Raw genomic sequence first — 22325 nt, 5'->3', positions numbered from 1 at the left:
AACAGAAAACTTTCGCAGAGAACCACACATAAAGTATCCACTCTAAATTGTCATTGTAGTGTTGATTAACCAGTGAATTCATACTTAATGCATTCTGTACTATAATAATTGTAGTAGTTGTGCACACACACTGTTTTCATGGACATTTCAGTTTCATTCAGGTAGTTTAGATAATCTGGCAAAACAGTTGGTTTGTGTTTCTGAATTTGTTAGACTAGATCAAGACTCACCTTGGTGAGTATAATGTAGTTATGACTGCTAGAAATGACAGAAAATAAGATCCAAGGTGTAAATAAAGGTAATTATCCTCAAAGTACTTGCATAGCCTTAACATTCTAGTAGTAGTGTGGCTGCTCCACTGCACGTGTACATGTTGCTGGACAAAGCCTCTTCCTATGAGAGGCCCTCCCTCTGTAGCTTGAGTTAGCACACAGTCTACACTGTGGTAAGCTGCAGACTCCACAGAGTGTCTCTAAGCCCTGCTCCCAGTTCGCAGCGCCCCCATGGTGCTAAAAATAACTCAAGGTCACCAAGCAGCCCTGTACCTCCCCACCAGGAGAGAGAGAGAGAGAGAGAGAGAGAGAGAGAGAGAGAGAGAGAGAGAGAGAGAAGAGAACGACATGGCAGCTTTGCCATCAGGACAGCTTGACATCACCTATTCAACACCTACGGAAATGTTGAACAAACAGTGACAAAACCTTCAGTTTGTCCAGATTCAAGAACCCGACAAGGATGTCCCACAGGCTACACCTTCACATAGATCTTCAAATTAACAGTCAGAAATAGGTTATCATAGTATTTTGGATTTACATTGCTTGTATCTTATCATGTAATATCATGCTGAAAAGGTCTCACTGCAGAGTGGATGCAGAGGGCAGCTGCAGTCCCACCCAGAGCTGCCGCAGGGTTTTCATATCAGTGCCAGGGCCAGACTGTGAACAACAACTGGCAATGTCAAATATCTCTTAATTTGCCTCTCCAACATTTCCACTTGACACGGTGATGTATGACAGCTGAGCTGCCTGCACCTGTAGATGATCTGCTTGGTGTGTGTGGTTATTTAAAGGTCCACAGGGAGACGCAGGAGTACTAATCATGGGTGGTTGCCATGTGGATGACAGGCAGTGGAGATCTACAGTGTGTTGGACAGGGAAATGGATGATGGGGTGGGACTTGTTCCCTGTGGTGGCTACAGTAGAAAGCAATAGGGTACCCTATGGAGAGTATGCACTGTTTGTGTGTGTAAAACATCCCTTATGACTATCAAGAAAATGACTGCTCTCATGACAGTCTTAGATATCAATCACTGTGCCTGATAACGATGGTCCATATTCAACCATTTTCCTCTGACGACACACTCGGAGTGGGAAGCTCAAACGCTGATGTCCAAAGGATGACGTCATACTTCTATGTTCCTAATTACAGGTTGTGTAACCATTGCATACTGTGGGAGACATTGTATAACTGTTATTTCACCATATCCTGACTGATCAGCAACTGAAAGTCGATGAATAGTGAAAATCTGGAGGACCATCAAGATAGATTTCAGGTTAAAACAACATATTTGATGACCCATAGATACCGTAAGACAAAATTAACTTACTCACAAGAACTTTTGAAATTAATTTAGAGGGACTGGGCACCATTTATGAAAGGTAGCATTTTCTATCTATGGCAGCATGCTTTGCTGTTGCCCAATCTCCACATTTTACACCTTCACTTTGATCTTGAAGCCTGAGCAGACAAACAGTTTCAAAAACATTGAACGAGTTAAATGATCCAATTAGTTAGTTTACCATTTTACAATTCCCCAAATGCACCACAAGTTTCAGGAGATTTCAACATGTCTCTGAACACATGGACTGCATAAACAGTGGACAGTCGGGGTCTGAAAAGTGAAGCCAACATGGAAGTACCTTGAACCTGCATTCTTACTAATGGCCAGCAGGGGGTGACTCTTTTACATATTACGGGAAATGACAAAACTTCTCACTTGATTTATTACCTCAGTTTTCCAAACGAGCCTGTGGTCTCAATCGCTAGGTTCAAATCCCCTTCAATACAGCATAATGTTTGTTTATTAAATTATGGTTCTATTTAGTGTAAAATAACCAATAAAGCAGGGTATGCTTTAGGGTATGGCTACCTTGTGACTGACTAGTCACTACATGGCATGTCCTTGAGTTCTCAGTCAGAACCAATCAGGATAGAGGTGTAGCAATGGTATCCTGCCCACCTTCAAGCTCTCATCTAAATATTTTCAATTCTGCCTCAAAAAACCAAGATGGCAACAGCCATCCACAAACGAATGGGTCATCACGGTGGCTTTGCATTTGATTGAGCACCCAAATGCACCACAAGTTTCAGGAGATTTCAACATGTCTCTGAACACATGGACTGCATAAACAGTGGACAGTCGGGGTCTGAAAAGTGAAGCCAACATGGAAGTACCTTGAACCTGCATTCTTACTAATGGCCAGCAGGGGGTGACTCTTTTACATATTACGGGAAATGACAAAACTTCTCACTTGATTTATTACCTCAGTTTTCCAAACGAGCCTGTGGTCTCAATCGCTAGGTTCAAATCCCCTTCAATACAGCATAATGTTTGTTTATTAAATTATGGTTCTATTTAGTGTAAAATAACCAATAAAGCAGGGTATGCTTTAGGGTATGGCTACCTTGTGACTGACTAGTCACTACATGGCATGTCCTTGAGTTCTCAGTCAGAACCAATCAGGATAGAGGTGTAGCAATGGTATCCTGCCCACCTTCAAGCTCTCATCTAAATATTTTCAATTCTGCCTCAAAAAACCAAGATGGCAACAGCCATCCACAAACGAATGGGTCATCACGGTGGCTTTGCATTTGATTGAGCACCTTACATGATTATGTGGACATGAAGGAAAAGAGAGGCAAAGCAAATGTAAATGTCATCAAATCTTTAAAAGGGATTCCAACTATGTAGCGTCACTTCAACTTCAGACTTTCTCTCTCCCTTGCCAGTGTCAGTGCAGCAGCAGCATATGGAAACTCCCACACTGTGATTGAACATGGTTGTGAGCTTTACTGTGGTTAAGGCTCAGAAACAACATTGTCACAGCAGTTCCATGTGATTGATAAAATGATGGTGTAAATAATGATCACATTGTCTATCAGTGCATTTTCTGTGTACACAGCACATATGTATTTCTTTGTGTGTGTGTGTCATAGTGGATTGCGCCTCTTGTCACTGTGCTGCTGGAGGGCAAATAGTGGAATGCACTCAAACAAGTAACACATGAAAGCGCTGCAGTACAGCCCGTCAAGGAAGACACCAGTCTCATGTCTGTGGGTCACGCTCAACACCGAAAACAGTCTGCAACCAAGTGTTTAAAATGAATTATTAGAAACCAGGAAATTTTTCATTTTACTGTTTTAAATTGTGTGTTTTTACTAATCTGAGCAATTCATGAGGCACTAAGTCTCAGTTTCATAGTCAGGGGCTTCACCACGCAGCCTGTTAAACAGTCGTATGATGTCTTCTGTGGCTCTCTTTGTCAAGTCTGAGATGTCAGATGATGTCATAGTGATGTCATCATTATAGATTTATCTAGGTTATCTTGGTTCAAATGTTTCAGCTTCCACATGCTTCTCATAATAAGCTGCTGGAAGTTTGGCTCATTCCTCCTGACAGAACTGCTGTAAATTAATCTGGCTGGTAAAGTCGCTGCTCTTGCACATGCTTTTCAGTTTTCTGCTGGACTGAGGTCAGGGCTTTGTGATGGCCACTCTGATCCCTTGACTTTGTTGCCCTGAAGCATGCTTGGGGTCATTGTCCATTTGGCAGACCCATGTGTGACCAAACTTTAACACACTGGCTGACGTCTTCACATGTTGATTCAATGTATCCACAAAATCATCCTTCCTCGCTTTCTTTTGATTTCCCATGATGTTAAGCAAAGAGGCACTGAGTTTGAAGGTTGGCCTTAAAATACATCCAGTTGGCTCAAAATGTCAAGTAGCCTATGAGAAGCTTCTACAACCATGACATAATTTTCTGGAATTTTCCAAGCTGTTTAAAGGCAAAATCCACTTAGTGTATTTAAACTTCTGAGCCACTGGAATTGTGATATAGTGAATTACAAATGAAATTATTTTTCTGTAAACAAAAATTACTTGTGCAATGCACCATGTCCAAAGCAACTTGCCAGAACTATAGTTTGTTAACATGAAATCTGTGGTCTTAATGGGAAAAAAAAGTCCACTTCAGCCTATGTGTATGCAAACTTCTGACCTCAACTGTTCATTGATTATGCAATGAAAATGCATACACTTAACACTGGACAACAGCATTAAAAGTGACAACTAGGGACTGTGCAAAAACGACTCTATGCTAAATGGAATTTTTTTTTAATCATTATTATAACTGGGGGGCAGGGGAGCAGAAAAGAATTATATTTTATTTCCTTTTTCCTTTGTGACATTTGTTGTGAAAAAAACAACTTCATAAAGGGTCACAAATGTTATACAATAGGTACATCGTGTAATGACTGGCATTTGGCAGGTATGTGAAATTCTATTAACATATTATGGTTTAAATTGAGTTGTATCATCTCTAGTTACCAATAGTGAAAAACACTGTACCAATTTGTATATATACAGAAACTGGGCAAAGACCCTTTTTCTTTTGTCAAAAAATAAAACAATAAAAACACTCAAGCACACAAGAAGCTGTTTGCTGTTTAGGGTCAGCCTGTTCCAACTACAATCCCTTTTTGTACAGTCCCTCAGCGTTTAAGGACCCATTATGGGTACTGTTAGGTAACAATATCAAACCAGCTCTCATGTTGACATTGATCTTCTTTATCATTTTATTATATATATATTTATAATATGTACAGAAAAAAACAGGATCAAACTGAGCAGGGAGACAGCACCAAAGTGAACAAAGCAAACAGAAAAAAGACAGAAGGTGACTGACAGGTGAGCTCCTGCCCGGTGGTTTTTATTAACAAACAACACCTAGTGAGTGCCTTTATTAAGCCATTGAACAGCGATGAACACGTGTGCAAATGACATGGAAAATACCTCCTTCAACCCAAATGAATACAAAAGTGAACTAAAGAAGAAAAGTCAAGTGTTGTTTCATTAGAATCACATTCATAAGCAAAAGCCCCACCCTGCATCTGTTTAACATCAGATTCCCCACCCTACCCAGTGTCCCCTCATACTTCCATGGACTAGACAACACAGTATAGTATTCAATGAATACATTAAAATCAGTAGAATATCAAGACTTGTTGAAAGAAAGACTTAAAAAATGATCAGTCATCAAACAGCAAAACATCCAGTATATGTGTGTGTGACTTGAGTGTTAAGTTTTAAATGATTGCTTGTTCTGCATCTACTCAGGTGAGACTGGCGTGATGTCGGGATGTCAACATGTCCAAAATGCTGAGGAATGTTACACACGACCCCGCCCCACTCTATACACACACACACACACACGCACGCACGCACGCACGCACGCACGCACACACACACTAACTGCCGTTTCCTTCCCTCTCTGTCAGATTCTAGTCCTGCACAGCATTCCAATTTAGCTGAACAGGGCTGAAAAGCACAAGGCTAAAAATATATCAGTGTAAAATGATGCCACCACACACACACACACACACACACACACACACACACACACACACACACACACACACACACACACACACACACACACACACACACACACACACACACACACACACACACACACAATCTCCAAGTGATGGCAACATGATCAGAAGTAGCCGACGTCACAGCTGTGCTTCACACTGCTCACTCCAGAGTTGAAGTTCTCAGTGATGACACTTGCCAAATGAAAGGCTGTTGTTCTCAATATAATGTGGACTCATCTGTATTCACTTCTCAGGAGCTGAAATTGCACTTTTGCAGCTGCATGTTCTTTGTGACATCTCACCAGAGCCTGAGGTGGTGTTGTACCTGAAATGCTGACAAGTTCTCTTGTCTGAAACGCTGACAAGCAACCAAAGAGTGGGTGAGATTCTCTTCTCTGAGTGGAGGGGCCAGTTAGGGAGGATCTCGAGGAATTCATCAAGCTGCAGTGACATGGTTTTCTGGAGGGGAGAATTCATATCCGGTCAGCAAACCAAGACCAGTCAGTCCCTGAACCTCCAGACACCCCAAACACAAGTGATGAAACTGACAAGACCACAGATAGCTAAGATAAATAAGAGTGCGTTCGTAGATGGCCCTAATGCAAATCTAGTACAGTATGTTCATCCTTTAAAGTGTGACTAGATTTATGTCACAAAAGTTTCCAATTGTTTGGAAAACAAAGTAAAAAGTTGTATTTCAGACTGATGATGTCTCAGATTTTCTACTTCAGTGTGGAGGCCTCTGTATAATAGCAGAAGGACCCTCTTTTCCTCACATTCCTTGCAGTTTCCCTGGAAATACTGCTGAGACTAAACACAGTTCTGAGAAGCAGGGAGCCGCTCAGAGCTCTGGGCTTGTAAACAGCCTCATACCTGTCTCTGATTTCACTGTTACTATGCCAACCATGGGCAGTCCGGACAAGCAACCTAGGTCTGATCCAAAGAGATCATCAAACCTGTTTACATAAATGTCTCGTACCGCAATAAGGTGAAACTGCTCGCTCCAGTTTGTTCCTCTCAAGTAATCAGGGCTCAGTATCAAACCTCAGTACATTTAGGTACCAACTGGAAGTTTATCAATTCCTTCTCTCCTTTACTAGTCTGACAAAAACATCTTAACTGGAGGTACACTTAGTAGCCTTTTCCAGAGCTTACAGACACATGTCACGGTCTTCACGAGCACACTCTGCTCAGCTTCCATTCTTTGGTCATATAGGGTGCAGGGAGATAATAAGCCCCATCTCTGTTCAAGCATGTTCTTTGGTGTCTGATGGCAAAAGATGCAGTTCAAAGCTCCGAAAAATCCAGCAAGTGAAGGTTGTTTTTTTTTGTTTTTTTTCTAATTTCACAATTTTGTGCTCCTAGTCTGACAAGTTGTAGATTGTATCTTATTCAGGCAAAGTACTAGTGTGGTTTCTTACACAGGATCAAGATCTGTGCCAAAACGATGGTATCGCATCAGCAGTAGTAGCAAAAATACAACATTAATACAACTGAAACAATACCCAGCCCTACATGTCATTGTTTTACATTTGAGACTTTGACACTGATGATGAGACTCACTTTAGTGTCGTAAGTTACACAACAAATCCACGTACTAGGTCCATGTAGCAGCCTTTTACCAGAGCTTTCACTGTCGTTATTAGTGGAAGTTGGACCTCGAGTTAAGATTACTTGATGTCAAAAGTGAAATTTCAGTCTCTAATACAAGTAAACTTTGAAAAGCTGTGACACATCATTAATCACAACAAAATCAAGTTTTCTGAAGAAGCAATTAGAATTTTCAAAGGATTGGGGACCAATCTCTCAGAGTCCAGGAATCTCTGTCTACAGAGAACTTAGTAATTATAACAAAGGACTCAAATGTAAAATGGATTACACAAGTGGCACAAACTGGAGCATTTAAAGCATCTGATAAGGTACCAGAAATATACAGGGACATAAAAGATGGATGTTAATCATGTGTCCACATCAACTACTTTGTTTGACAAACAGGATGATCGCAGGGAAGGAACAGCAGCTTTTGTAAGACTCCACCCCCTCAGCCAACAGACACACCCACACCACATCTCTACATCAGCTTCATCTGCAAACAAGCGAGAATTAAAAGACATCCTAAAACCTACCCGTGATGTACTGAACATGAGTTTAAGCTAAATGTACAAGAGTCTCTATCGGGACTATCAATGAGGAAATAAAACAGTAAATCCACAACAATAACAAAACAGTAATTGTAAGATCAATGCAGAATATTGCAGATGGCTTCTGTTTGTCAGAGTCAATCCCCCTCGTGTTCATCGCGCCTTGTCATCTGTGTGCACTGTTATCTGCCTTTGGACTGTAATATTTAGTGTCATTCCAGGATCCCAGTTCTGATGTCTACATGTGGAATCAACTGACCCGCCAGTGGTCCTCTTGATCAGGGAGTTTGGTTTAAGAATCCCTCAGTCAATGCTTTTGTCAAAGCAAACTACAATCTGTCTTTGCATGTAGATCTTTCCCCAGTATGTGATCTCACTAATGGTTAAGAGGCCTGGACGCACCAGCATTTAGAACAGCAATATTCTGAGCCAAAGCCAAAGTATTTCAATGGAATTACAGAAAAATTCAATTTGCACAAAGCTTTTGCATTGTTTAACTTTGGTGAACATGCTATCTAAGGAGTTCTGACTTTTGAGGAGATAAAGAGTCCGAAATAGATTATATCATATTTGTTGTGTTGTACCATCCAGAAGTAGACAGTACAAGGGGGGTCATCTCATGACAAAAGCATTAACTTACTGCTAGTGACAGAGCTAACTGGCTTGTTAGCTGTAACTGGTAAGATGTTCACCCATCAGCCCCAGTAGCTCGCCAACCAGCCCCAAAAGTCATCACTATGCTACCTAGCATGTTTGCGCAAGGATGGGAAATAAATTTTGCTTTACTAATTTCTGATGTGACAAAGTAATAAAGGCAAGATTTCATTTTTCATTTTTCATTCTTCACACAACTTCATCACTAACCTGTATGCAGTACCTCCTAGCATGTTTGAACCATATTGAGACCGTAAAGGTGTGTTCAGATAGAACCTGAGGTGAACTTCAGAGCTGTCGCAATTGCATACCAAGTCAATGAAAAGACTTGAGCTGTCATGAATAGATGCAAAGGCATCTGGGACACGCTGAGAGAAAGACACTCGGTGGGAGTTGAAAATGTTTCAACATGAGCAAAAACATCCCAGGGCTTTAAGAATCTACTTCACAAACATACAGAAATGGGAGGAATATGGAGAGTGACTGGAGGGAAGTTCCTGCTGAGTGCTGAGATGAGCCAGATGCTGAGTTCAACACATACATACACAGTCGGTGCGTCCAATTCTAGCTAGCTTAAAGGTAACGTCACTACAGCCAGCACATTGGCTGTTTAGGGTCGAATTCCCCTGAATTACAGAATGTGGAAATTCCCTTTGTGTTCTGTCTGAACACACCTTAAGAGTGAGAATGGAGGCTGGGAAGAGCACAGATGGAGGGTGAGGCTCACTGAAGGGGCTTTCCCTGGATCTTCATCAATAAATTGCAATGATGAGTCACTATTAGCAGGCTGCCACTATTCAGGAACACCTCCCACTGTGTACCGAGCATCTACAGTGTGTGACTCAAGCATACTGCACGCGTGTGTGTGTGTGTGTGTGTGTGTGTGTGTGTGTGTGTGTGTGTGTGTGTGTGTGTGTGTGTGTGTGTGTGTGTGTGTGTTTCTGCAGGTAAATACGTTGTGGGGGTTGCTGTAAGATGACATGAGCAAAGAGACAGCCTGAGGAGAGGTGTTTAGCCAAAAGGCTTGAATCTCTTTAACTGCTGCCACCCTACTACAGTGTGTGTGTGTGTGTGTGTGTGTGTGTGTGTGTGTGTGTGTGTGTGTGTGTGTGTGTGTGTGTGTGTGTGTGTGTGTGTGTGTGTGTGTGTGTGTGTGTGTGTGTGTGTGTGTGTGTCTCTCTCTCTCTCTACAATTGTACAGCAATCTTTGTGAGAACCAATTTGAGTTTCAGACCTCGGGAGTGAGGACTTTTTTTTTGGGGGGGGGGGGGGGGGCGGGGGGGGGGGGGGGGGGATGAGGACATCTTGACCCATCCTCACTTTCAAACCAAACTTCAAAGAGCTGTTTGCAGGTTAAGACTTGGTTTTAAAGGTTAGGTCAGGGTAGGGGTTGGGGTAAAGCATTTAGTTGTGATGGTTAAGGTTAGGGTTCTGTCAATGAGTGTCCTCACAAAGATAGAAGTACAAATGTAGGTGTGTGTCCGTTTTTGTCCCTCCCTCGCAGACTGGTTGCTTTCCTCTCTCTTGTTTGGTAGGTGTGCAGGCATGAATTAACCCTTCCAAATTCCTGATCGTAACATTCTTATAGGTTGCTCCTCTGTTTTAGCCAACCATCCCTTGATCAGCAGGCAGGCCGATAGAGGGTTAGTCAGGGAGTTGGGTGTGGATGACAGGGTGTTATGGAGGAATGGTGGGGTGTGGGAGTGGCAGAGACGATGGGAGGATATACAGAAAGGGAGGAAAGTGGAGGTGATGGTCAGGATGGTGAGGGGCGAGGGATCCTTTAACAGCAGCCCCCTCCAGACTGCCTGACAGGGGTGCTCTCAATTTTTAAGTTGGGCTTGTCGCCACTAGCTGTGGCCCCAGGGCCCATGCGCTTCTTGATTTCTGCAGCCATGGTCATGAAAGCCTGCTCTACATTGGTGGCGTTCTTCGCGCTCGTCTCCAGGAACGGGATGGCCAAAGAGTCAGCAAACTCCTGCCAGAAAAGGAGGAAACTCACAGTGAAATATAAAGAGATTTATCATTGGTTGTTAAGTCTGTTACAATGACAGTAGCAGGGCAGACAACAGACTCAGACAGCTCACAGTTCCATACATATGATATCTGTTGTCTGCATACACACACACTCCCAGAGGCTAAAGTCTAAAAGTCAAGTAATATTCTAGATTTTCTTATTGTCAACAAATCACATGAAAAGTGCTGCGAGTGTTTCAAAGCATAACGTATGTTATTCCTCTGTTCCATAGAGCTCAACTATCAAAAACACATCAATGAGCCACACTGCAGCACTCACATACTGTAGTTTATTTTGACTTAAACACACACACACCATCCTGCCACCCCAAGAACTCACTCCAGCACCAAATGTGGATTAATCCACTGGTGAAAATAGTCCCCAATAAATTCTATACACTTTTCTGCTGTGCATGTGTGCACTCTGGAAGTAGCTTCAACAGTGAAATGCAGTGCTTCAGTTTCTATCTCGCAGTAAGCCTCTTTTTAAGTCGGTACATAGTGTTCCCTCTACAATTGCTCCCATTTTGTTGGTGGGCTTCAGGGCATTCAATCGATCGATCGTTATTGGTGCAACTCTAACCTAAATTGTTCAGCACTGAATATGACTTTCTTGAAGTTATCGTTAACTCATCAAAAGACTGTACTGATAGTATATAATGAGCATTCCTCCCTCATAAAAGCTGACAATGAACACCCCATGTTGTTACCTTGGCTGTTGTGTAGTCCACTACTTTCTTCGTGGTCAGGTCACACTTGTTGCCCACCAGAAGCTTGTTAACATTTTCACTGGCGTATCGGTCAATTTCCTGAAGCCACTGCTTGACGTTGTTATAGGACTCCTGCACAATGACAGCAAGAATATCAGCATGACAAACACTGGACAGAACTGCAGGTGATCTTACAGGTTTGCAAGAGAATTCCTCTGAAATATTAAAATAGTTAGAACAAAGAGTAGAATATTATAACACCTGCATAATGTACTGAAATCCAATACTAAAGCCCTGCTGTAAATTCTTTCTTCCTGGGGGCTCTGAAGCTCAATATTTGTTGAGACTGTGTCAAGGTAATTGCAACTGATTATAAGGTCTTTTTATTTTTTCCCCAATAATGAAGTCTAATAAAATCATTTCTTGCGTGCACTAATTCTCCTAACCTGTGAATATACTAATTAGTGATGAATTAGCTCTGTAAGTCACCCTGGACACTGGATTGCCTGTCTTGATGTATTTCAGTTCATCAGATTAAAAGAGCTGGAGCCTATCAAATGTGTGCTTACGTGCTGAATCAAACAATTGTGTTTTGTATCCTGTAAATGAAAAGGGAAATCTCATATTTTGGGGAAAAGCTGCATGAAAAGCAACCTCACAGGTTTAAACTTGAATAGGGTTACTGAGGGACTGAACCTCAAAACACTACTGAATTTATAGTCATTCACAAGTTCATTATTTCATTATGTTGAGATAACAAAGCTCATCTTCTCGTGATGACAGGTGAATTCATTGAAAAGGTGTGGCAACAAAGACCTCAGACTGTTGAGCAACTGAAGTCATATATCAAACAAGAATGTCAAAGTTTCACTTTCACTGTAAAAACTTGATGAATTGCTGTCCTCATTCCTCGCATGCTTACTGACTGTGGTTAAGGTGATGTAACACAGTGGTAAAGATGACCGTGTCCCAGCTTTTTTGGAACATGTTGCAGGCCTCACATTCAGAGGCCCTAACAACCAAGTTCATCAGTTTGAACATGAAATATCTCGTCGTAGTGTATTCAACTGAATGTAACTGTTTTTATTACTGTTTTAGGGTGGACACTCAAGATAAGTCTCACCAGTTTAATATGTGACCAAATTTGATATATGGTCACAATCTCCTGTTTGGTTCCTGAGTTATGGAGTTGAACAATGGCCAGAAAAGTGTTTCCGCAGAGCTTTATGATGTCACAGTGAAGTCATCACTTCATCATTTCATCCCATGAGACATTTGTGTGAAATTGTAATAATGAGCAAATGAATTCTTGAGTTATGGTCAAAAATGTGATTGTGTGGTCATAGAGACCTTTGACGTTTCACCACCAACATGATCATCACTGAGGCCAAGTGAGCATTTGTGCCAAATATGAAGAAACTCCATTAAGGTGTTCTTGAGGTATCACGTCACATGAATGGGGTGAAGAGATGTAGGCGTGGATGGATGTCCAACCCAAAACCAGAATGCCAAAACAGCATGCAATCATTTGCAAATAAACTCTATTTACCAACAAAGCTTTTACAAATAATGTAGTAATCTCCTATATACAATCATGTGTTCACAAAGTGGTGAACCTAGCTCCATCCTGACTTGTGAATGACTGAGCCTTCATACCCAATCATGATGCTATCACCTGTTACCAATGAACCTGTTGACCTGTGAAATGTTCCAAACAGGTGTTTTTGGAGCATTCCACAACTTTTCTAGTCTTTAGTTGCTCCTGCCTCAACTTGTCTGAAATGTGTTGCTGCATCAAATAAGCATGTAATTACAAAAATCAACGAAGTCGATGAGATCAAACATTACATATATTGTCCTTGTACTGTTTCAGTTGAGTATATGTCAAAAAGGATTAGCAAATGATCACATTCTGTTTTATGCTTTACACAGTATAAATGTTCCAATGTTTTTGGGATAAGGGTTGTATTCAAATAAATAAGATTCAAGTACAGTATGATGCATTGATCAATCATGGGATCTGACATTTTCATCTGAAATCAGTTGTTACAGTTGTCAAGACATCATCCATGCTTGTTGGCATGGGAGTCCTGATCTCTGACAAAAATTACTAATGAGAGAAAACTCCATTAGTGATAACTGGTTGATTATCTCATTATTTCAAGATAACAAAGCTTGTTTTCTTGAGGTAGAAAAAAATCAACTAGTGATGTTGAGGTAATGGAATAATCTGTGCTTCTGTTAAGAAGTGAAAAACACAATGATATCATAAAGTACTGGACTGATTTCCTCCTCTGACAAATCAGTCCAGACTGCTGACTCACCTGATCTGTCACATCGTATACAACTATGATGCCGTGGGCTCCGCGATAGTAACTGGAAGTGATGGTACGAAACCTCTCTTGACCTGCAGTGTCCCACTGAGAGAAGAGAGACCAAGACAGAGACAGAAAATAACAGCAAGGGATAAAAAAATTAGAAATCAATACACCAAAATACAGTTTCATATAGAATCTGAATATATGAATTAACACCTCTTAAAACAATTCCCACCTCAACACTAGATCTCACGCATTGTTTGACATTGAGGAACAGTTTGGGATCAAGCCATGAGAAATGGAGCAATAAATAAGAAGTAGGAGGTACAATAAACTCTCTGCAGTTTAACAATGACAAGACCTTGTGGTGGGTACTAGAGGTCAGAGACAGGAGATCCACTCTAAACTGGTCTTGCTGTCTCTGAAACCCAGTGATCAGGTTAGAAGTTTAGGTGTTACTGAGGATTCAGAATCCATCTGAATCCATCTCGTCTCAGTCAGCCACTGAAAAACTGGTACATGCATTCATCTCCTCTAGGCCGGTTGACTGTAATGCCCTTCCAGTGGGACTTCCAAAAAAGACTGTAGGACAGCTGTAGCTCATTCACAATGGTGTAGCCAGAGCACTCACTGGAACAAGAAACACTTCAGTAGCTTCCAATAAAATACAGAATTATTTCAAAATATTGCTGAAGTTGATTCGATAACTTCTACTTTGAGTCAAACCACAGCATGAACAGGTTTAAGACCAAGATACTCTCAATAACTCAACTTCAATTCAATTCAAAATATACTTCCTTAATCTATGAAAACCTGTACATCATTTTTATGATCTTGCCAATAAAATGTAGGAAAAAGGGAACTTCAACTTCTTTGGGAACCTCGACAGAATTTCAAAAGAAAAGGTGTGTGTTTTCCGTCATTGGTGCAATTAGAACACCTTGAAGACAAGAATCTGTCTCCTATTTTCTAAACTCTTTTTTAATCACTGTTAAGTTACTGTGAATGAAACTCAGCAGTTCCTGTGCAGAGAGCAGTCACAATGAGAGTCTTCACGTGGCACAGAGTTCATAACTCCTCCTTCTTATGGTAAGCTTTTAAAGGCACAATGTATAAGATATGACCGCCTGTTGAAGGTCACTCCAAACAAATAGGGTGCTGCTCAATTCACTCTTTGCTGTGGCTATCTTTGGCTGCAGGTACAAGCTGCCATTAGCTAGTTAGCTCAGTTAGCCGTGCACTAGTGCCCCTATCAGCTGACTCTGTGTATTGTATTTACACCAGCCTCCCAATGAACATGGCCGGATCTGGAGTGAACACAGCCTATGAGAACAACAGAGGCCAGTTTGGCGACTAGGAGACTAGTAGACATCCCTGCAACACAATACATAGATGTCTTTGACTTAACATTGAAACTGTTACTTCTTAACATTCTGTTGCCAATGTTAATTCATTTTTTGAATGTTTAAAACTACAATTCTGCAATACCTTACACATTGCACCTTTACTGTGAGTTTCAATGACAATGGCTTAATAGCTGTCAAAAGAAAATATGAAATACTGTAGGACCGGCTTGAAATTAGTAGATAAAAACAAAAGAAAAACTGAGGCTGCAAAGTAATGAGTATGACATGACTGTTGTTGTTAAGATGGAAGTAGTGAGTACATTGTGCTGAATTTATCTTATTAATTTACAAGATAAGAGAAGTACAGCTAATTTCAACCCCCTTAATGTTTTTGTTAGTGATTTCCTGCAAGTAAAGTTGGGCTGTTCTGAGGAAGTGATACTAAATCAAAGTGCCAAGTACTTTCAGGCTTTGCAGGTAATGCTGTGTAACCTGACTGGTCAAAAAGATGTGATTTCACATCACAACAAGAACATCAACAATAAGGGAACAGGACGACCAATACTTGAAAAAGTAAGCCTTGCTAGACAAACCAAGCTGTCCAGGTCCTCCTCAGGAGAGGAGGCTCTTCAGAGGGAGCGGCAGTAAGGGGTTAGAGACAAAAAGATTTCTCAACATCTAACAGAAATTAGGATACCACCCACAGCCAAACAGAGCAGGGAAAAAAATAAAAAGATGAAAAGATTATAGAACTTTTGAGGATTACAGTGATTGCAATGGAGCAAAACTTGGTGGTTTGACATGCCAGATACCGTTTTAGACCGCTGATTGGCTTGGGCTGGTCCCAGCAGTGTCAGAAAATCAATATCCACTTCACATCTTTCATTATTGTCCACTTACTTCACTTGCTCCCCAAATTTCCCACAGAAATAAAACAGTTTTAGTCATATAACAGAGAATAGTTAGTCCCACTGTTGCCCTGTCATGTAGTTTATAAAAGCAACTAAACAGAACTACACTGTGCAGTGTGCTTTTAATTTCATGTGTGCACATGAGGCAGAGCTATGTCTGCTTAACAAACAGCATGCCTTTGAGGGGGCACAGTCTGTTCCCTTAACTAAAGCAGGATCCAGTTACAGCTTGGTCTGAATGCAAAGCGCGCATGCGCGCACACACACACACACACACACACACACACACACACACACACACACACACACACACACACACACACACACACACACACACACACACACACACAGAGTTGTGTTTCCATCACTTTTGGAAACATTACATAGACTTAGGGTGAATCCCATTTCTCTTTTCTACCCCTACCCCTTAGCCCTACCCCTTGTCCCTTGCCCCTTGAAACGGAGTGCCAAGGGGTAGGGCCGAAAGTCAACCCCTCCGAATTGGGACACCCCTTCGACAATCGTGTACGTCATCAGTAGTCGCCGCTGCCTCTTACGTAGGCAGATGCGACAAGCTAATGCTACCGTCACATTCGATTTGTGTATGACATTCCTGCATGTTGTATCCCACAACGCTATCAATGTAACTGAATACCAGCAGCGAGGTTGCCGAAGTTATTTTTGATAACGTTATCACTGCAGATTATCATCAGGGCTGCCCACAGAGCACCGCTAGTGGCATTCAGCCTGGCAACGGTAAACACGTAACTGAAGCCTCTACTACTATCGATTTTTTTCGGGTTTTTTTTGTTACGAGGAAAATGACCACTACACATTGAAACAACGTTAAAATAGACAATAAAGTGTTTTTCGTACATTTTAAAACTTCGGTCATGGAGATAATACCGGTCTTGCAAGGCATTCTGAGAAATCTGTCGTACCCCTCCGTTTGGAGTGTGCCTCGGAAAAATCTCCGTTTGGAGGGGTACATAGCCCTACCACTTCCCCCTACCCCTCCGTCATAATGGGAATTGGGACACCCCTACCCCTCCACGTGAACGCGCAAAACGGAGGGGTAGGGCCAAGGGGGAGGGCCAAGGGGTGAAATGGGATTCAGCCTTACATTCATTTCCTGGAGACTTACCCTAACCCCAGTCTTCACCCTAAAATGTAATTGTTTACATTATGGGAACCTGCATTTTGTCTCCATTAGGAAGGTGAGTCCCCACAATGTGACTGTGTAAACAGAATTATGTTCCCACAACATAAGGAATGTACAGTGTATGTGTTTATGTTTGTGTTTGTGTGTGTGTGTGTGTGTGTGTGTGTGTGTGTGTGTGTGTGTGTGTGTGTGTGTGTGTGTGTGTGTGTGTGTGTGTGTGTGTGTGTGTGTGCTCACAATCTGCAGTTTGATGGTCTTGCCATCCAGCTCAATGGTGCGGATCTTAAAGTCCACTCCAATGGTGCTGATGTAGCTCTCTGTGTAGGTGTCATCCTGCAGAGAGGGAGACAGATAAAGTGAGTGAGAACAGGACAGGGTCTGCTCAAAAGCACAATGAGGAAAAACCAAAGATTGTCATTGGAAGAGTAATGGAAAAACATGCTTTAAAGGGTGAGACAGAACTACTTACAGCAAAGCGCAGCAGAAGACAGGACTTTCCTACTCCAGAGTCTCCAATGAGTAGGAGTTTGAACAAATAGTCACTGGAAGAGAAACAGACAAGGTTGGAACAGGAGCTGCAGTGTACTGTGATGACTGTATGAAAAACTGACTGAAGCCATTCTCCCGACACACCCCCTTCTAACAAATCATGCTGAGTTGACATTGTTTAATACAAGTAACAATAATGATATCTGAATGTTTATATAGATATTTGAACTGGGGGTGTGTCAAATCGTACTGTTCTCAATAATACCAGTAAAAAGTTTGAACACTCTCAAAACTATGGAGATGATAGCGGACTTCAGGAGAACACAACTCAACACTGCCCCCATCATCATCCTCAAAAACACGTTCCACTGTGGAAACCTTCAGGTTTCTGGCAACCAGTGTCTCCCAGGACCTGAGGTAGACTTAAAACACAGCCCCAATCATCAAAAAGGCGCAAGAGAGGATGTAATTCCTAGGTCGGCTCAGGAAGTTCAACCTGCCTCTACAGCTGCTGATCCAGTTCTACACAGGAATTATCCAGTCTGTTCTATGCACATCCATCATCGTCTGGTTTGGGTTTGCCACCAAACAGGACAAGAACAGACAGCAATTGACTATAAGGACTGCTGAGAAAAGCATTGGTGCTAACCTACTCTCCATTCTGGACTTACACTCCTCCAGCCTGATGAAATGGGCAGGAAGTATCACTGCAGGCACCTCACATCCTGGACAAAACCTGTAACAACTTCTCCAATCTGGTTGGTGCTACAAATCACTGAACGCCAAAACAGTCAAACACAAAAACACTTTCTTCCCACAAGCCATCACCCTAGTGAACAGTTAGCTAGTCACACAGTGTCACTAACCCTGACACCGAAACATCCATTGAGTGACCATTTATCATCCAATAATGCACAGTTTTTAACATTCACCACTCACTGTCACTGTAAAAAATACCTGTGCACTGTAAATTTCTTTGTATGCATAGTTTATTTTATATTTTTTCACTGCTTAACTTATATTTTGTCTTTTCTGTCTTTTGTCCTCTTTGAGCTGTATGGCCACCACGCCTCCTTCAACCAGAAAACAGCTAAGTTTCATTTTGTCCTGGCATCAAGTAACTCTCTGAATTAACATTAATTAGTGAGAGCTGATAAAAATCTGCCACCAGTGACACATCATTTTAACTGGTGAAAGCGAATGTTAGTGCTGGGCAAAAATGTGAGTAAAATCCTCAGACTGTAGGCTGTGGTAAAGGAGAGTAGGTCTTCAACAACAGCTGGCTCAAGTGAAAAAACACAGCAGAGGAAAGGATTGGAGTTTGATTTACTCTATTTTAACCAAGGCTGATTTATTAAAAATATGCCCGGATCAGACCTGAAATCAATCAGCTTGGGGCATCTTGAGCTTTTATGTTGCATAGTCCAAAAAAATTTGAATATCTGTTTATTTATTTATTTAGTCCAACCACAATTTTCAGATCAATAACAAACTTTCATGCTTAATGTTTGTTTAACTAAATTATCATACAGCAATGTTAGGACCAGGTAGTATTCCAGTACAGAGAAAATGTACAGAATGCACAGAAAAGGGAGGAACTGGAGAGTTAATAGGGGCCAATCACAGCATTGAGCCCAGGGGCCCTCCAGCAGGTTAATCTGGCCCTGGAATTCAGGCTGAATGGGTAAGATTTGCAAAATTTTGATTTCAGTGCACATACCTGACATCCAGTATCAACTTTTTAACAATACATCTTCAAACCTTGAGGAATATAAGCATGTTTTTTTGATACTAACTCCTGCTTCTAGTATGTTCTCCCAAAATGAGTGAACAACATCCTCCTCCCTCCACCCCAATCACTGATGAGGAAAACAAGATAACTTGATCCACAGTACAGACAGCTGTAGAGAATTGCCCAATGCCACTGCTATTCTTGTGTCATGGGAAACTGAGACATGACAAGTATCAAAGCCTGACACTTGATCAACTGACTATCTAACAAACACTGAATGCAACAGCACTGTTGAAATCAGCCCAGTTCACATTTCTACATGGCTACAGCTTGTGTAGATGTGGACTGATGCTGAGGGCCTCCAGGACTGGTCTATCACTTATCATTATTCATTATAACAAGCAATCCAAAGACCATCTTACGCATATGTCTTTTATATATACAGCTAAACTGAGTGATATGAAATAGGCAGTTAAACTAAATGCTAAAAATAGTAATTGTGGCAACATTAATAGCCATTACTGTCAGACAGGTAGGAGGCTTTTTTCATTTAACAAAAGAAGCCACACACACAGCCACAGCCACACCTTAAACAATGATGGATTTAAGAACTTCAGCTAAAATGAAAAAATGCTTCTGTTTATATTGAGTGACAGAAGTCCTGTTTTAATTCATATCAGACACCATATTGAAAAAAAAAAAAACATTGTACCAATTTCTAGTAAGGAACCCTTTATAACGGACTGTTTAATTGTGAATTTATGGCTTCATATAGATATTAGTAAGCTACTCAGGGGGCTTTCCTGATTTACTAAAGAGTAAATTTAAAAAGACAAATGGATGCCATGCTCGAGGAGAATGAACACCAGTAAAGTGGAAGTGCTTTACAATATGGTAAACCAAAAGCGGTCTTGATAGATACTTATAGAACTATTCTGACTATTCTATACACCATTTGTAGATAATTTATCAATCATTAATACACCCACAAGTGACAGCCTTTACAAGAGATACCTTACCAGAAAGTCGTACCAAATATTTGAATATGGATAACCAGCCCCAATCAAGTGAACTCACCAGGCCTCCTAAACTACACCGTTTAATCACAGGCAATTGAAAGGCATATGCAGGACAGGATTGTGCAGTTTGTGTTAACATACTGAGAAATATGTCTGTTGTCTGCTACGGGTGTGGAGGTGTTATCTTAGCTAGCTGTACAAGATCCCACAACATTTCAAAGGGCTCGCTTCGGCTGAGACGTTTCAACACTGACGGAGGGATTCGGTGACGCGGGTGTCATCTCGTTTCAGGGCTGCAGGTGAGCCGACTAACATCTGCTACCTGTCGTATCATCTAACGTTAGCACACAACGTCAGACACGCTCCACAACAGAGATAAGCCACTTTTGCCTTTTTATCTGCGAAATTACATAGTTGGTACAACAACATTCAAGATCAAGGCCTGGTAACCATATTTAAATTCGGCACCAATCAAATAGGATAATTAAATAAATGTATAAACTTGATAGACTTTGCTCGTAAACCTGAGAGTAACTCTGAAGCTATTCCTAAAAGCTTTTTTTTCTTTTTCTGCAAAAATAAAAGCCGATATATGAAATTTATGGCAAACTTGAATTATGTGTGTATAGTATGCAGCTGTGTCCATAAAGACGACTATTTAAACGTAACATTATGTGTCCACATGAAAAAAACAACAGGCTAGGCTGTCTATCGAGGCTAACGTTACAGGTCAGCCATGCCACATCTATTAACGTTACTTTACTACTTCATTACTGTAAAGATAACGCTATTCGTTTCCATTCTAGATTCTTCAGTGAACTAGGACAGCGTTTCCTCAGAACGTTTTGTACTCTCGCTTTTTGTTCGTTTATTTTCACCGTGAAAGGTGCCACAGTCGACACGGTGAGTCACGAGCAAGCTGTCAGCTGACGCTTAGAGAAAACACGTTTAAGACTGTCACATTAAAGGAGCTGTCCGCGCCCTGTTCACGGCAGCCAGCTGGCTGAGGTTAGCCTTTAAATTTAACGACATAACCATTAGCTTAGCATTATCTTCATGGCGTTACACCATAAACGAAATATCACACAATTATGAGTTTCTAACTGACAGCAGCCGTGACCGCTATACAGTTTAGTGTTTCGTTAATACTCACTATTCGGGATTCATGGTTTCACTCTGGATGTGTTTTCCTGTTGGCGACTCGACTCTTCCTTCCTACTCCGGTCAAAAAAAGATGACTTGTAGGTCCGGGTGTCCGAGGCACTTAGATGGCTGTTTTATCGTCTCCTTTACCGTCCCCTGGTCGTTCCACTGTCTCCAGCCTTTATTGTTTAATATACTTGATTCTCGCGGACATATCCCTGTTTCGTCGGGTTAGGTTGTTCTGTTTTAATGCTTTTTCTGCCTTTCTGTGTCGGTTGCTTGCTAATGGCTCAAGATGGCTGCGCAGGTGCGGTAGTGACGTAAGGTGACGTTGGTGACGTGTCAGTGCACAGAAATCCGGACCAATCTAGAATTCGAGCAGTGCTGGGATTTGTAGTTTATTGTTTAAAAAAAGAGTGATAAACAACTGCAAACCATGTAAGAGGTGACAGACACTGGGGACAACAGGACATACTGTTAGACAGAAAAATGGCTAAACGTTTTTCAAGCAGCTGCTAGGGCTGAGTGATGTGGACAAAACTAATATTGCAATTATTGTCAAAGGTCAACTTGATATCATAACTTAAGACATAAGAGTTGGAGTCAAGTTTTTTTTGTGCAGTGCTAGATCAAAATTGTGTCATTTTCATGAAATAGATGTAAAACTCACTTTTCCATTTTTTCACAAAAAAACCACTACATTTTAATATTGGATTATTATCATGATCCAATTACAAGGGTACAATAAATGGTAATAGTAAATTAGTGGCCAGCCACAGCAGGAGGTGCGCCTTGTTGAATTTTAACACTTTCAGACACAAAACCCGTGTTTGATGATGCGCTATAATGGCAGCCCATTCCACCCTCAATGCTTTTCATCCATTCATACTGCTGTCACAGCTAAAACCCTGCAAGTCAGCATTAACAGTGACTCATAGTTCCATACACATTGACGGAATATCATTTCCACCAGAAAGAGAAAATCATTTTAAATGGTAAGACTGGCACAAAATATTGGTAAGTCAAAATA

At 41.3% G+C, this 22325-nt stretch overlaps 1 protein-coding gene across 1 annotated transcript; it reads right to left on the bottom strand.

Annotated features, from left to right (window-relative positions):
* Positions 1-9725: 9725 nt before the first annotated feature.
* On the bottom strand, positions 9726-21615 carry rab1ba (zRAB1B, member RAS oncogene family a). The gene is made up of 6 exons (XM_070992679.1): positions 21306-21615; positions 17382-17454; positions 17150-17245; positions 13500-13595; positions 11176-11307; positions 9726-10427 (listed from the first exon to the last, which is right to left on the bottom strand). The coding sequence occupies exons 1-6, from the start codon at positions 21317-21319 to the stop codon at positions 10233-10235; spliced, it is 606 nt and encodes a 201-aa protein (XP_070848780.1). The 5' UTR covers positions 21320-21615; the 3' UTR covers positions 9726-10232.
* Positions 21616-22325: the final 710 nt, after the last annotated feature.

This window comes from Chaetodon trifascialis, chromosome 23 (genome assembly GCF_039877785.1).
Source record: "Chaetodon trifascialis isolate fChaTrf1 chromosome 23, fChaTrf1.hap1, whole genome shotgun sequence".
Taxonomy (NCBI): domain Eukaryota; kingdom Metazoa; phylum Chordata; class Actinopteri; order Chaetodontiformes; family Chaetodontidae; genus Chaetodon; species Chaetodon trifascialis.
The sequence above is the reverse complement of the archived record's forward strand: the minus strand, read 5'-3'. Positions and strand labels throughout refer to the sequence as shown.